The 18,543-nt window shown below is 30.7% G+C and overlaps 1 protein-coding gene across 1 annotated transcript; it reads left to right on the forward strand.

Moving 5' to 3' along the window:
- The first annotated feature begins 2,583 nt into the window (after positions 1-2,583).
- Positions 2,584-4,478, forward strand: LOC147403398 (phosphoenolpyruvate carboxylase kinase 1-like). Its single transcript, XM_086438978.1, has 2 exons — positions 2,584-3,402; positions 4,015-4,478. Exons 1-2 carry the CDS (start codon positions 2,625-2,627, stop codon positions 4,068-4,070), a joined length of 834 nt encoding a protein of 277 aa, XP_086295104.1. The 5' UTR covers positions 2,584-2,624; the 3' UTR covers positions 4,071-4,478.
- Positions 4,479-18,543: the final 14,065 nt, after the last annotated feature.

Here is an 18,543-nt window from a genome sequence, read left to right on the forward strand (position 1 = left end):
CCCCTTTTTATACCTAGTGCAATGAAATTATTCCTAAGAGATTGGAAAGCAAAAGGAATCTTATATATATATATATGAAACTCAAACAAAAAAAGATGAACGGTTCATAAATTACTATATATTTCTTTTTGTGAAAATCTGGAATTAAATTTATTTATAGATAATGATTATAGGATCCCAATAAGATTTTATATAGAAAATAATATATCAAATCCTAATTAAAGATAAATTCTATATCTAATAAATCTTAATTGATGATAAATAAAATCAAGATCCTAATCTCCTACTATTATTAGTATCTGATTTGATTATTACAGTACATCATATCTTACTACTCTAACACTTTCTTTTAACAGTACTTAGATTAATTTGTACCTAACTTGATCTACACATAGGATTGTAGTAATGTTTTCTTTTCATGAGTGTTTGATGAAATATATAAATAACAGATCTGATTTTTTAATGTATAATTACGAATTTGTTTTTCATTTTTTTCAAAAGAATGATTCCTTAACAAAGCCCCACAAATCTGTCATGAACCACATGTATGAAATATGGAATATGACTAAGAGGTACAAATGGTTTTCATTCCACCAGCACCGACTACAACACATGAAAGAATAATTAGGTAATTAAGTAGATGTTTGGTTTTGAGTTAAGGCTTTGATATTTAAATGTGATCCATTAAACCAAAAATTTGCATTCAATCATTTTAATTTGAAAAATGAAAAAGAAAAAGAAAAAGTAAAAGCAAATCCATAATATGATATTCGAAATGTTAAACCTTTAATCTTATACTTTTATAAAATGATTTTATTGACATCATTTTAATTTCACCGGTAATGAATTTTTAAATATTTTATATTATAAAATAGTTTTTATGCTTCTCTAATATGATTCTTAAGATTTATTTTATTGAGAATCTACTCAAAATTAATATAATAATTACTAATAAAAATGATAATAGCCAATTAAATATGCAACATCGGATTATTAGTGGTATGGAGCATGGCAGATTGCATGCACTGTGTGTTCTGATGTCAACAATCGAAATAAACTATAAGCCAAAATATAAAATAAAAGAAACAAATTAATTAAAAAATTCTATCATGCATTATTGTCAGCCACGCATGTACACCTAACCACTTACCCTTTGTTTATCAAAGATAAGAAAAAAAAAAACTACGCATGGACGAGGCGTACTACATCATCTTTTAATAATAGAAAAAAATATAATTATTATATAAATAAAATATATATTAATAATATTTTCTTATGATAAATGATTTGACTCAGATGAAATGAGTTTACCCATTGAGTCAATTCAATGTTTTAAAATAATCATTTTATACAAATGTAAATGGTTTGGCCGGGAAGTGGGTCAAAATCCTAGCTTGGTTCGGCCTAGCTTTGGGCTGGGCGGCATGATGACCTAGTTTTGTTTGGTTTGGGATCTGAGAGGTTTGAGCTACCAAAGTTCATATATAACCCATCACTTATAAATAGGATTGGAAGTTTCAATCGGTATTTAGTCTCAAGAACCATATTAACAAAATTCGAAATCTGTAATTGTATTCGAAAGAGTTTAAATAGAAGAAAATCAAGATTACTGATGAACTATCGTTAGCACATCTAAAAGTCCTGGCTTCATCTTTGATTAAGTGATACGATTTGTTGGAGGTTGTTCAGTGCCCCTAAGTTCAGATCCTTTGAATTCACATTTTTTATATTAATTATTAACAATTAATAATATTTCTATACTAATGAGACATTTACCTCTATATATATATTATATATAAAAGAGGTCAGGTTGAACTTAACTTTTGTTCGTATTCTATACTTGTACTCCAAAAAAGTCAAGCCGCGTCGGATTGGGCTGCAGATTCGCGGGCCGAAATGCACCCCTTCTACACTATTATAAGTTGATAAACAATCGGTTGGGTTTTGGTTATGGATCGAGTAATGGTTAATTGACATCTCTCGCAACATCTATAAGTAGAGAGAGACCACATTAACCTGATGAGGGCAAATGTTGATATTTTATATCATAGTTTGGGCTAATATATACACAACACAAATTACGCGAACCAGCTCACACTATTCAACCGTGCTCCCAAAGTATATTCTATTCCAGTCGTGCTAGAGTAACATTGCAATGTACATCGATGCTGACATTTTTTTTGATGTATTTGCACACATAACCATAGATTCTTTTCATCGAGAATCCATGAAAGAAATCTATGATTATATGTGTTTACCACCACATCAGAATGTACAATCGGTGTATATTTTATAGTTACTTCAGCATTATCCTATTAAACACTAGTCACGCTTTAATTAGGTTTCCTTAACAAACACGGAAAAATAATTAAACTGCCCAAACAAGAAAAAAGGGTATTTATGTAATTAAACTAAACGCAAAGCATCTCCTAGACGTAGTATAATAGTTATAGAACCTTCCAGCTGGCGAAAATCGAGCCGTTGGATACGTAGTCAATATTTACCGATTGAATCCTCCAACCGAATATTCTTTTAAAACATTCCGAAACCCTCTTTGCTTTATAAATACTAGACTTTGTAGAGTTTTTAATTAAACATAGAAAGATTTAGGGAGAGAAGAACAGATGAGCGAGGCTTTGAAAAGGGATTATCAGGTTGGCGAGGAGATCGGTCGGGGGAGATTTGGTACCGTTTTCCGTTGTTTTTCTCCGGTTTCCGGTCAGTTCTTCGCCTGTAAATCGATCGACAAACTTCTTCTTTCTGACTCGGTCGATCGAGAATGCTTGGAGAAAGAAGCCAAGATCATGAATCTCGTAAGTGGAAATCCTAACGTTGTTCAGATCTTTAACGTTTACGAAGACGAGGATTATCTCCATATGGTTATCGAGCTCTGTGAGTCGTCCGATCTTTACGATCGCATCTCCAAACGGATCTTCTCTGAAACTGAAGCGGCTGCCGTTATGTCACCGTTAATGGACGCGATCGCTCACTGTCACCGACTCGGAGTTGCTCACAGAGATATTAAGCCGGATAACATATTATTCGACGGCTGGAATCGGTTGAAACTCGCTGATTTTGGATCGGCCGAGTGCTTTCACGAGGCGCATTCGATGAGAGGGATCGTAGGAACGCCGTACTATGTGGCGCCGGAGGTGATTTCGGGGAGAGATTACAATGAGAAGGTTGATGTATGGAGCGCAGGAGTTATTTTGTATATAATGTTGGCTGGAATCCCGCCGTTTTACGGCGAATCTGCGGGAGAGATATTTGAGGCAGTTCTCCGTGCGAATCTTCGGTTTCCAACTCGGATCTTTCATTCTGTGTCTTCGTCGGCGAAAGATCTCTTGCGGAGGATGCTCTGTAAGGATGTTTCGAGGAGATTCTCAGCAGAACAAGTTCTCAGTAAGTGATTCTTGATGAAGCCTTCTTAACTCTGTTTAAGTCTTCTTAAATGTCTTGCATGAGAGTCTTTCAAAGAGATTTCTCAAATTCTTTCCAGTTATTAGGGTTTTGATCACTGTTTTACTCTTATAATTCAAGGTTTTTAAAGTGTTTTTTTGGTTGATTCTTTAAATTTTCCCTATTTTTGATTTGTCGTAGTTTTTGTGTCCCTTTTCTCTGTATTTAGATTTACCAGTTTTTAGGGTTTTGATCTCTGTTTCTCTATATTTTGTATGCGTAGTATGTGCTCCTGTATTAATTTCTCTGTTTTCTCTGCATTAATTCCTCTTCTTTATTATTCTACTAAATTTAGAGCCGAAATCCCCAAACCGAAGCGCAAAATAACAAACTTTTTAGTTAGCTTAGCTGTTAGTCCCACCTTTTTCGCATTCTTTCTGTTTCTGTTTCTATTTCTAATCGGTTTTCGAGGTTGCTTCATCTGCGATGTAGATTAGATCTTCCATAATATCGATGTTATTTTGCGAATCTTATATGTATTGGTTAAAATCTTTATTTTAGTCATAAGGGTTTCGTAGACTAAGACGTCTCTGTTTTGCTCTGTTTTAATTTCAGGACATCCATGGATAGTAAGTGGAGGAGAGGCTAGATCCATGACAGATCTAACCTAAAAGAATAAGTACAACACCTTGAGTGTATATATGTTGGAAGAGTACTGTAGATATACGATGTATGGTCCTCGTAGATTCCGGTTCTTCTCTGGAAGTTTGTAGATGATCCCAGGGGTCCGGCTTTTCAATGGAGGAGAAAGAAAAAGGCTATGTAACTAAGAAGAATGAAACTAAGTGTTTTTTTTTTCTTTTTTAAATAAATAACTATGATGTGATGAGAAAGAGTGAGTTTGAGATTGTAGATATATACGAAAGTTGAGAATGTATACGCCTTGCACGGCCTCTCACTTTTCTGTTCTTGAGTTTTGGGATCCGTCTCTCTCGCTCAGAAGTTTCTTTCCTTTTTTCTTGGTATTTTTCTTCGAAGTGGAAGAAAAGAAACTGAACTAATCAACTAGTATTTTTCTATTGACTCTTGTACGCTTATGAAGAAGCTCTCATGTAGTTATGTTTGACTCTATTATTTCCTGTTTTTCTAGTATACTTTTTCATTGGGTTTTTTTATCACTAATTTGTGAAAAGACGAAGTTATCCTTTCGATACGGAGGGATATAGTAGTGAGGACCGTACTTTCCAGTAAATTCAGCAACGACCACGCGATTTTCAAACCAAACTTGTGTGATAAGCTTTAGATGAGGGTACTAGAAAGATAAGTGGATGGAAGTATCTGATATTTCGCCATGATTGACGTAAGAGGGTTATTATTTTATTATTCTATACATGTGATATTGCCTACTACTAATTATTTTTTTAATCAAAAAATCCTTCAATAATGTACTTAAATTGGGCATTAGGGTATGATGGATGATCACTCACTCCCTTATTTGGAAACAGTGACCACCGCTATAGTTTTGATCAAATAAAGAAAATTAAAATATAATTTTTTTATATTTTTCTTATGTATGCTTGAATAGAATCTCATTACTTGATAAGTTACATACTCTAGTGGCGTCATGTGCATTGCACAAGGGCCTATTTGTAAATTAAAATATTAATTAGGAGGATTTTGAAGATCATATAATATATCTCAGAACCATATGAAATTGGCCCCATATCAAATCCTACAATTCTCTATGGCCATGCTTCAAGACTTCCCCAAAGGAGGTCCTGATAATGCTTTTCGAGATTTTTACTAATTTCTTTCTATCTCGGGATTTCCCTCAAGATTTTAATATCTCTAAGATGATTGGACAACTGTCCTTATGTATAGAATTATGCTCACATTACCCTCATCTTTAGCCTAAACCTTTTTATTTTTTTCTCTCAAACCTTATGACATCAAGATATTCATTAAATAGGGTAAATTATTTTTGACCAAATTATCCTTGTTTTTAATCCATCATCTTTGTTCCCTTCCCAAAAAAAAAAAAAAAAAAATCCTTTATTATTCTACTCATGATCCACCTTTTTTTACTTCTCCCAAAATCATAACTCTGATGTTTGAAGGTTGGAAAAAAAAAAATCTTAGAAGTTGAAGATATGAAGGGTATTTTTTTTTTAATCTTGAAGACTGAAGATGGATTTTGGGCAAAAAAGGTCCAGGATTCTTGGCCTGGGGTTGAAAATGTGAACATTTAATTTATTTTAGAGAGTTGTTATTACCACACCAACTTTTTATGATTACATATCAATCCATTTGTAATAAATTGCTTAATTATGAAATGATTGGTGTCATAAATAAAAGTTGGTGTGGCAATAGATTTTCTCTTATTTTTTATTAGGCTCACAAAAGTCAAGGGAGTTTCGTTTCCTGTTTGAAAACACGGATATTTCATTTATTCACTCAAACGTGGAGGGTGGTATCTCTAAATCACCCTATATACCAAAGTCGGCGTATAAGGTGTTTTTTGGGGGGGATATTATATAATCTCATTATTTTAATTGTAATAAAAAAATATTTTCTAAATCAAAATTTTATATTATAATGTGTATATTTGAATTTGATAAGTGATTCTAGTTTTCTTTCCATGTGATGGGAATCGAGCTGTCCCCAAGAAGTTTTGGTCCCAACGCCACTTTGATCGCCTGTGACTTTTTGTTTGCTTGATTGAGTTACCAATAAAGTAAAACTTAATCGAGCCAGTTCCAGTTCCAGTTCCGTATACAATGTTTTTCTTCTTAATTAATTTTGGGACCCAAGAACAATAGGAGCACATGTGGTCCTTGTTCTTGGTAGGACAAGTTGCGCCATCATTGAGGCAAATTGTATTTGTCTTTCAAAGGTAATAGTTGAAGACAATAATTTTGGAAGAAGCTCACAATATAGGACAAGTATTGCATTGTTATTGGATCACAAATCTTATTGTGTAGCGGCTTGTCTAATATTATCCATATAAAATAAAATAAAATAAACACTTAAAAAATAAGGATTTTTGAAATTTATAATAGGATTTAAACGAAGAGTAAAGACCCATTACGGTATCCCATACCTAATTAAGGTCAGGTTACATCCCATTTTATGCCACATGGCATTTTTAGGACCCGCTAATTGTATGATATGAAGTCTATCCCTTGGTGAGTCTACGTATCAAAAATCATAATGTTTGATAACTTGTATCCACTAGATTTAAACTTGTGAAAAAGAGTTTAAATCTAACGATTAAAAATCATTCTTATGATAATGTTATTATCAATGGATGCATATCACCAATCAAATTGATCTTTTGTGTGTAGATTCATCAAGTGGTGGACCACATATCCATACGGTTTAGGTCTCAAAAATGCGATGTGGCTTAAAATGTGGTGCTAACTGACCTTGGTTGGGTAGGAGACACCGTTCTGGATCACTACTCTTCAATGAATGGGTTTAGGACAGGTTTGTACCCTTTCACAAGTCCAAAGAGGTGAGAATCCTTTTGTCTCCTTTCATTCTTTAAGAATCATAAAGATCTTTTTCAAATATTAATTTGTTTATTTGAAAGAGTCGAGCTAGAGTAACATTGAAATTGACATTGTTTAAGACATTGGTGTGCACAAAATCATAGATGCTTCTCACTCATATCTCGATGAAAAGTGTCTGGTTTTATAGACACATTCATGTAACCAATGTCAAAAATGATGTCAATTTCAAATATTACTTCAGCATTTTCCTATTTGAGTAATATAGACAGATTCTTTTCTTCTACATAATTTCATATTTAATTTAACAATTCACATTCTAATTTGATCCTAAGCCCTTAGTGAATTTGATTTGATATTGGACACTTGGATTATTTGACTATTAAGATTGACTACATAGCAAATGTAGAGAAATTACTCGATATGATTTCAATGTCAAGAATTTGTTCTTCCCTTCCAAAAGCATGGATCTATATGAAGCAAATCAATTTGCAATACATTTCAATTTGGGTTCACGAATGCAATCAATCGTGCATCAACAAATCTCTAAACCGCATATTTGTAATCGAATAATTTTTTTTTTCATTGATTCGACAAACTAAATGTAATATTTGAACGAATAATGTAGTAAAATTAATTTGTTTATTAAAGAAGTTTGTTGAAAGCGGAAGGAAGTATAAAAGAAATAAGATCGTGCTTCGTCTTCGTTTACTACACCTGTAATAAGATCGTCTCATTGAATATGAAATGAATAGTAGCAACCAACAAAAGCGGTCAAAGTCATGTCAGACTGAGCTGGTTGAGCAGCAAGAGGAAAATCGATCTAATTTCAGGTAAATCACAGTCAGAATCATAAGGAAAATACCAGTTTGACTGCCACCACGGATTTCACAAGAATTTAAAGCCAATCAAGCAGTCAAGTCAGTTTAGCCAACCGTTCCGTTTCGCTCAAGCCAAGTTATCCTAGTCCCTATTAGAAGAATAGCCCTACTATGGGACAAATAGCCCCAGAGGCACCTATCGAAAGGAAGTCATCTCCATCGAATCTCATTGAAACAGCAGGTAGGGGACCGGATATCGAATCTGAAGAGGGCCTTCGAACGTATCTATTTGATCCCCACCTCATTCTCTTTATTCCTCTCCTGGAAAAGCTGTAGGTGAGTCTGATTGTTCTGACTTCTATTGTTGTAAGTTTCCTTAAGGCGCCTTCCAATTCCAGGCCAACAGGGGAATTTTTCGGTGAGGAGGATCTCATTTAAAAGAAGGAAGAAAAACCTACGTATCCTTTCGCTTGGATTCGGGTATTATTGTCTCCCTTCCCCTCCAAAAAATTCTTCAATCTCACCTGCAATCAATCGATGGGTTCTCTAATTAATTTTAAATAAGTTCAATGGATTTGAAAAATCTATCAAGTATATAAATTATTCAAATTTTAAAATATGAATTTCTATCATTTTTAAATGAATTCATCTACATTTCCCATGATAGACAAAAATAAATAAAGATTCAAAACCTGAATAATTATATCCATCGTGGATTTGACGCCAGATGGTATTTATGGGCATCTTTTGTGGAAAGTGTGATAATGCCTGCTTAATTTTTTTTTTTTCATTTTTATTTCTTTATTTCGTTTTTTTCAAGGAAATATAAAATAAGAAAGAATATGCTTTTGGATGTTGACGTGGCAGTGTGTTCTCTTTGCTGTCACTGATATTTAATTTAGATAGTTGCAATTGCCACACCAATTTTCACTAATGCTACACCAACAGTGTACAGTTTTTTTTTTTTTTTTTGATTTATATTGGAATTGCTGTGGCATTAGTAAAAGTTGGTGTGACAATAGTAGCTCTCTCAATTAAGTATGTTTATTTTAAACTTGTGCAAATGTGCAGTCCGGATCAAACAGCTTGGTAACATGTTATGGTTTTGATGCCTAGGATTAACTTATGAGAATTTTGGTAAGAATCGAAACTGAACTAATATAATGGTTATGTTTCTAAGTTCCTTAGTTACAGAACTAAAACCGACCCATTTACACCCATAGTATAATGTTTGTCTTCCTCATTGATCAATTTATTTTTTTCATGAGTTTGGTTTAACTACTTAATCAAATCATCATTTAGGGTTTTCTTTGTATACATTGCTCTTATAGCCTTCATTGTATTCTTGAAATAATTATGTAAAATCAAACATAGATACTTTCATTTCGTGCTATGTACAATAAAAATAAATTATTTAGATGAATTTCTACAAATGTATTATCCCTACACAGAAGAATAAAAATCTAGTGCTCTATATAAAGGTTTATTTATTTTCAGGTCAAAAAGATTAACTCAATAGATATACCATAGAAATTGGAGAACTTTAAAAAAATAAAATTACTTTGTCAAGAAATATCTGAAGTTTTAAGTAGCGTGTCTATTCATGTTAGTCTACATAGAAGATTGGGGTTAAGTTGTTGGACCCTTGGAGGGTATTTTTGATATTTTAGTGAAATTAAAATTCGTTAATCAACTAGGCTAACCTATTCTCAAAGGGTAGATGTAATTTTACATTTTTTAGGGGTAACTCTTAATATCATCAATTCGCAGGGCCATTTCGAAAATTCCCCTAACTTATTATATGTCAGTGGGACCCCTACAGTCCTTTGTGTCGAGACCTGAAGAAAAGTTGAATGGCAGTTGAGACTTAAGAATCTTGTTTCGTTTGACCTGTTGAGTAAGAGGGGAAAAAAATCTGAAATTTCGCGGTTTAACACGTGTCACTCTTAAGTAGTTTGAATATGTTTAAAGAACACACGTGTCAATTTGGTCACAAAGATGCCAAAGCTAATTTAACCATACCCGTGTCATAGTACTTTAACTTTTATTGATTTCTTATTTTCTTTATATTTAATAAATAAAAATTAGTCCAATTTACCTAATTTGAACACTGGTCCAATCTTAGTTTGACAAATGACCATTGGAGCAAAAGTTTTGATTATCAATTTGACTTTTGTACAAAATGATATCTTTTATTGATGTGTTAAGTTATTATAATTATAAATAAATAAAAATATTAAATAGATGTTAATTTTTACCCACGACCCTCACGTTTTATGATGTGTTGGCTCATAATTCAATAAATGTTTTACATGTGGCGCAATGAAATCTAATATAAAAAGTTTCTCTCTTGCCCATTTTTCATATATTTATTTTTTTAGATTTCAAATGTTAAAAATGGCCATTACACCCACATTGATTATTATATTGACAACCCAACAATACAGACTTTTAGATTTTATAAAAATATTTATATTAAAAAAAAGATATTATTTTTGGAGCGTGTTTCAAGGTGTTGAAAATGGATGATCACCGAACACTCAAATTTAAAAATAAAATTCAATGAAAAAAAATTATTTTTTAAAATTCTTATAATTTCGTCCTCTACAATTTCATTACATTAGATCATATTTTTGAATGTCACAAGGTAATCAAATCAGAATATTTGCTTTTTTCACTATAGTAGGAGAGAGAAAGAGGGGAACGTTGACAAAAAAACAACGTCCATTTAACATAACTCAAAAAATAATAATACACTAATTATTAAATTAAATTTACATTTGAAATTATTATTTAAGTTAATGTTTTGTATCAATGTCTTTGGTGATATATTACAATTTGCATTCTTTAACACCATGTTTGCATCCAACACTTGTTTTAGTTTCTGTTTGTGGTGACACAAGTCCCTCCTTACAACTCATGAATTAATAAGTCTCACAACAATAAAGTCTACTCGACATGGATTAGGCATTAATGAAATCTTTTGCAGTAATCTTTCACAAAAATTATCAACTAATATTTGACGGGTCAACTCTTACAACAATTAAATGGGTAAATATAATAAATATCCGTAGTCTGAACACAACTCATCTAATATCAAGTTAAACAAATCGACACAATTACACTCAATTGAAACCCGTTAACTTCAAGTCGTATTCCTAGGTCAAGTTAACAACTACACCATTAGACTTTGGAAATTGAATAATAGATTGATTCCTACGTCAAAGTTTGTTTTATCACCTAGGCTCATGTAGATCATTTTACCAAACACACTTCACGCTATAAATTTTTGGCATAATTGTTCAACAATAATCCTAGCAATTCTAAATGAATCAATTAATTTACGGTCTATTTTGTTCAAACATGAAGTTGTTTAACCTCTAAAAATTAACAATGAGAGTTAATTACAAGTCCAAGGTTTAATTACTTGTGAGAATTTATGGAAAGTTACGTAGAATAATTCATCGTCATTTATTTTATATATATATATATCTTAGAGTTTTAGGGTGAGTTATCAATTCTCACTTAATAAAATGTTATAAGTCTCACCTCATAGATGGAGATTTGTAACTTGTTGAAAATGAGAGATGGGAAGACTTGAAACTTTCCAAAGTAGTTGGGCGTATAAAACACGCACAAATATCTAAGGCAACCTTTCGCCCCCGACTCTATACTTACAAACCGGCCTCTATTGATTTCAATACCCTTCATTGTCAATCTTATAGATATTTTTTTCTCTCATGTATCAATTATCGTAGATTTGAGGAGTATGGCTCTCATTATGTGAATGACTTAGTTGCTTTGATTTATCAATTAGTTATGCCACGCTAGTAGTATGGATATGCCTCCTACCATTTTTGGTAGAGTCGCGATAAAATGACATGCTAACACCTCTTAGTGAAACTCTTGACGTAGTAATCCACAAAACCTAGATATTTTCTTTGAGATACACAGGATAAAATATCTATGATTCTGTGAACATACCACGTCAGGAGCATCAATTGTAACAAGTTAGTTTATCATTAGTTTGGTAATCAATGAGACATCTACGTACTTATTAAGGTGACAAGAAAAAAAATTGCCGAATTCTTAACATATTCATATTTAAATAATTCAAAATATTTTTCAAAAATTATATTCTATGGATAATTAATTTGATTAAATTTATTTTGAGATGTGGGAGGTGTTAGATATTAACATAATACATTTATAGGAAGCTTTCAAGTAATATCTTTGCTTAAGGGATTGAAATGAAAAATAAATTGGAATGGGACTTTCTGTAGTATCTGAACTCTTATAGGTTAAGTAATTTATTTAATTTGTCCGTGTTTAATTTCAGGCAAAATTAAATTCGAATTGGAAATAAAATAGTATATATCTCAATCTAAATTGGAAATAGGAGGAGAAAATTAATAAAAACATATAATCCAATAGTTTCAAACAAAGAAAGATCCCTCATGTCTCCAATGTACCTCAATAAATATACTTTCATGTCAAGAAATGCAATATGAGATTCCAATCCGAGGTCACTTCCGCATTATTCTAAATAGAATTTAGGTCAAAGAAATGATTGATACTTCACCATAATATGAAAAAAATGGAAGGTTCATCAATAATGGAATTTCTATTTTATTTTTTTATTTTTAAAATTAAATCCGAAAAAATTTCACTCTACTTCAAGCCTGGAGTATCCGAGATCTAGAACCAAATCACCTAAATTAATGCTAGATTTTTCAGTTCATGCAACAAATAATATGGAGATTTCCTAATTATGAAATCTATATTAAAATCAAAATTTTAGAGTAAGAAATGATGATGACATCAAATGCAACATAAATGGATTAATTAGGTACCATTCAATTTCTTATGCATTGACATGTCATTAATTTTCGTCTCACCTCCCTTGGCTTGGTTTCCAAGAACTCATGAAGCATGAAAAAAAGATGGCCGTCTCATCTCATTAGAGTTGATATTCTAATTCATTTTATTCAATTTATTATCTTATTTTAGACAAACAAGATTAGGAATCAATAATTAGTTGGTGAAAGTGATTTTAGAACCCATGTCTAAGCATCATCATTGACAGACTTCAATCCACCTACAAACTTGCATCTTGTATCTTCTATTCATCTCAATAACGAGTTGTAATAAAATAGCTAAAACTAAAATAATTAATGGGATTATGTTGAAATAATATTAAAATGTATATTGTGGGGGACATTTTTAAAATGAATGTGCGTCAGAAGCATAAATGCTTTTCATCGAGATCTCATTTCAATATAACTCCGGCACGACTAAATTTTATTTTAGTAACTAAATTGCAATTCATATTAGAAAAAAAAAAATCCCTCAAATTTTTTTTTTCCTCCTCAATATCAAAAGCCATCATAACATTACTAATAATATATGGATTAATCCACAATTAAAACTATGATGCGTGGAGGGGCACTTCGAAATCATCAACTTCATAAGTGAAGTTTGACCAACGTCATCTTTAATATTGAATATATATTCATTATCTTTCAAAGAATCTCCGATACTTAAATTGGAATAAATTCAAATTTAAAAAAAAAAAATCAAGAAAAAAAAGAGTCCTCTTATGTGTTATATTGATTTTTTTTTTTTTTTTATCTTTTTGGGGTCGGGGGAGGATTCATGACAATTACTGACTTTAATTTAGCCATGTATAATTATGATAGATGAGATTCTACCTTTATTTGAATCACGTTATTTTTATATTTATAAACATTTGCTTGTAATTACACCTTTTGGGTTATGGAGTCACCTAACATGTTGACCAGAGTTCCCAAATGAACAACCTCTTGGAGAGTTGGGAGTTGGGAGTTGGGAGTTGGGAGTGCGATAGAACCATGTAGATGATGACAGCTGTTCGGCGTAATTTGGCCAAATTAGGATGAATACTGTGACTTCAATAATGCAGCCATCAATCACACATGAGTGATGGCATGCTGGACATTGACAGGACTGTTTGTTTGTATAATCGTTGAACCTTAATCCAACTATAAAAGCTTGTTTGAATACTTTTTAGGCTTTAAACCAAATTGGTGTTCAATTCCTCTTCTTCTTCTTCTTCTTCTTCTTCTTCTTCTTTTTCTTCTTTTTTTTTTATTTTTTTATTTTATAACTATTTGATAAGTCCTTTTTAAGGACTTAAGTAACGACGAGTTGGCAAGATTTGAATCAAGTCTTTGGTATCATTACCCAAAAATTTTACCAATTAAGTTAGCTGGCACTTGTCATTGTTCAATTCCTATTTTGAATTCAAATTAAATGGATCATGATCTCATCGATTCCTTATTTATTCTAAATGAGTCAACCATAATTTGGGTTGAGTTTTGTAAAAACAATTAGTATTTTTAATATATTTTTTTTATTTTTTATTGATTAGATGAATTCCACTCAATTCACCATTTGATTTGCAATTCCATTTATTTCTATTTATCTTTGACAATTATTTCACAGCAATTGATAGACTATAATTTTTATTTATCATTAGCTAAGATGTTATATTAATTGATGTATAGGCGTCTTTGGACAAGATCATGATTTATGGACTGGAAAAATTCCAATTAAGGGCTCATTCTACTATCTACAGGAATACTTAATTATCTAAAAAAATAAAGATGGCTATTATTGAAAAAAAAAAAATTTAAAAAGAAAATAAAATTGGTGGACATTCTTGAAAAAGAAGAAAATAGGAAAAATAATAAAATTAAGAAAAATATTTGACAGACTTCATTGGACATTGTGCTAATGTGACATTGCATAAACTTGAGGAAAATGCAAAATTTAAAGTTGTCGTCAAGATAAGGGAATTAAATCCCAAACCCTCTTTTTATAGGGAATAAGTGAGTGGGGTTTAATTATATTTTAAAGGAATCACAATTATTCAAGTCTTGAAAGTTTATTGATCCTTTCTTTAAAAAAATTTCGACTTCATATATTCCAATATTACTATGTTAAGTTTAAAACATTTTGCACCAAGTTTCATTGCCACCGACCTACACACTTGTCTTATAATAATATCTTTAATTGATTCGAGAATCGAACCAAATTGATTGGTTTCATACAAGCTTGATCCAAGAATCAAATCAAATTGATCGATTTTTCATTTTTATAACTTAAGATCGAACTACAACTTGTTCTGAACCAAACTAAATCACTCAAAACTATTGATTTGATTCGATTCTTGATTCGAACCTGACCAAGTTGCACCCCTAATAAGGGAGATTAACAAGTAATCCAAACCACTCAAATTTTCAAGAACTCAATCAAGTATTCTAATTTTTTCAAACTATTAATTTTAATGTTACATACCCTTTCATAGAAGAATTCTAAATATCGTTGTTTGCATAATTTCAACACAATTTTGATGTATATTAGAGGTTATTTTTTCGTCAACGAAATCTTCTACAATTAAGACAAATAAAATTTAAAAATTCTTGATTTTTTCGCATCTCAAACTCTAAAAATTCTAAGTTTCTTACACTCTAAGACTCTATCTCCCCAACATGCACATGTTGAGCTTGAGCTTTTCAAAGAAGAATACGAGACTATAATTTTTAAAACATTTTCAATCTCAGCCGTTTGTTAAATTATAGTTCTATAAGATTCCAACTCGTTCTATCCTATAATAGAGAAAACACTTTCATTTTCTTTCCGGAATATTTACATCTTTTGCCTTTTTCTATTTTTTTGTTTTTTCGTGTTTGTGAAATGACAATGTTATCCTCTCTTACACGGAGCGGAGCTAAGCTAATTTTCGAGGGGGTTGAACTGTTGAAGTGCTTATCAAGCTTAAAATTTGATAAGTGGATGAAAAGTTTCCTTTTCCTTTTTCTTCGATTTGACGGGGAACAAGTTCTCCCAATTATGGTGGGTCCAGTGGCGAAATCACCGCATGTGACTTTTTTTTTTATTTTATTGAATTCGTGATAAAGACCACTGCCGTACAAGAGCAAACGTTTATAAACTTTGAAATAGTCCCTCCGAGTTTTACGAAATATTCGAGATACCCTTTCTTTTTAAAATGATGACATATTCATGATCTTGGTCTTTTGTGAGAGACCAATAGTAAAATGATACTTCTCTTCAAAAAATTGCCCAAATCCTTATGATTTTTCTCCTAAAAACCAATCCATAGGAGTTTTTGGGAATTTAAATAATCTTAAGGTTTTTTTTTTTCTTTTACTAGAGATGGATGTTAAGGCAAATTAAAAAAATTATATTAATCTCATAGACTTAAGACCGTGGTCAAAGGTTATTTCTTCAGTTTGAGATGTAGGGGTGTTTTAAATATTCATAAAAATCCAAAGGGACATTTGTAGATCACCTTAAGTTTCGGGAATCTAAGAGGAAGCTAGTGGCCATATCATTAATAGGATCAATCGTACAATTATAGTCAAAAAATCTACCCGCCCGGTCAAGGTATCAGTCCAAAAATCCAAAAAACTTTTCTCAAAGGAAAGCAAGCTCATCACATTGGGCAAGTAATCTATAATTATGCGTTCTCACATCTTCCAATAATTTTACTACATCTTACCTATTAGATATATATATATTTTTTAATTGACTAATTATTTTATTCTATTAGAAAATAAAAACTAATAAAATGAAAAAGCATAAAGCCAGGGAAACTTGGAAAGTCATGCAAAATGAGATTTCAAAAAAAAAAAAAAAAAAAATCATAAAATATTGGATTTAAAAGTTCATGCAAAAAAATCTTTTTTAAAAGTTCGATTTCAATAAAAATTATATTGAAATCATTTTAACATTTGATATTTTATATAAACTTGGATGCCTAACATAAATGGGATAAGAAAAATCTACAAATCATCGAATTATTTTAGAACATCTCCTTTTCACCATCTTTTAACATACCACCAAAAACACTATTTCTTATTTTTAAATGGAAGGAAACGGTGACGAGTGATTGTTTGATCACAAACCAACATTGTTTTGTCATGTGACACTAATGACGTAAGTAATAAGAGGAAAATTTATCTCTCTTGTCTAAAAATTTTTATTTTTAAATTTCAAATTTTAAAAAAAGTATTACAGGATCCACATTGATTATCATGTTGGTAATCTAGCATTGCAATCTCCTATATTTCATGAAAAATCTCATGGGAAAAAAATGAATTATTATTATTTTTTTTATTTTTTTTTAAATTGATCAATATTGTTGAAAATTGATAGTTACAGGACACCCAAATTTAAAATTAAAATACAATGGTAAAAATAATTTATTTTTGAAATTCATAGAATTTCATCTTCTACAAGACTTTTATATTGATCATATTTTTGAATGCGACAAGATGATCATATCAAGAAATTTTGATTTTTTGCCACGTGAAGAAGAGAAAAATTCTCTTATTATCATTTATGTCATCAATACCACATATCAAATTGGTGTTGGTCTGTTAGCAAACAGTCACTCAAGTACTAACATAGTTGAGGTTAAATGGTTGGGAATCATTGAGAAACTTTTAGTTACTCGAGATGTAATGAGTCTCTACCAAAAAAAAGAGGTATATTTTGTACAATACGGATTAGTTCTTGATCATCATTGATTCCACAACGACAAAATTATTTTGCAATGTGTTAAATCAACAAAACTATGTGTTTGAAGCCCTCATAGATGTCCTATTAATTGATGAGAGAAATAAGTTGGTTGAAAAAGATGAGGAAGAGGATGATTAAATATGAATTATTTATTATTGTTAAAAAAATAAAAAAAAAAGTCATTTTCATTGGAATACATTAAATTTAAAATATTAAACTATTTTTAATTTAATAAATCATGAATGAATGCAATTATCAATGTAAAAATCAAAAATAAAAATCAATATAACTTACACCATTGGAAATTGAAGTCAAAAGAAGTCGATATCTTACTCACTAATTCAGGTGGCCCCCTTTCACTCTTGACGATCAAATGATTCAATCCTTAAGCCTCCTTTTCTATCTCTCTAGTTTGGTATGATGTGTCGGGCTTGTGTGTAATCATGTCATTGATAAGATTATATTCCTATTTATAAATTAAAAAAGGAAATCAAAGGTTTCATTCCAATGTATTTGCAAATTCATTGTGAGAAACTCTAATTTTTTTAAATTTATATTAAGTTGTTTTTGGAATCTTAGTAGGCGTTTGGATAGGACTCCTTGGCTACTTCTGACTCTTGCGGGGAGTTAGAAGTCGTTTGGATGCGTTTGTATGAACTACTCTTTCGAAGAGTTACTCCGCGCAAAAGCAAGAAATTACTCTCTATGAAGAAGTCAAGAAAACCTATTTCTCAAAACTCTTCTTGCGGGGAGTCAAAATCTAACGGTTCGTTTTACCAAAATACCCCTAACTTTATTAATTTTCTATGAAAATATTTCTAATTCATTTGCCCTTAAATCAAACAAAAGAAACATTTATTAATATAATTTTATTTTTTTTTAATTTTGAGTATAATGGATTTAAACACATTATATTAATATTTAAAATATTATAGTATATTATATTAATATTTATTATATTATATATATTAATATTTATAGTTAAACAAATTATATTAATATTTAATATTTAAAATATTATATTATTTATATTAATATTTATTATATTATATTATATTAATATTTATAGTTAAAATGTCAAAAACAATATAGTTTGAAGGCATATTATGACACTAAAAGACAGTTTGTCAATTTTTTTTTAAAATTTGAGTATAATGGATTTAAACACATTATATTAATATTTAATATTTAAAATATTATATTATATTATATTAATATTTATTATATTA

This window comes from Akebia trifoliata, chromosome 4, assembly GCF_017979445.1.
Source record: "Akebia trifoliata isolate Shusen 1 chromosome 4, ASM1797944v1, whole genome shotgun sequence".
NCBI classification, from domain to species: Eukaryota; Viridiplantae; Streptophyta; class Magnoliopsida; order Ranunculales; family Lardizabalaceae; genus Akebia; species Akebia trifoliata.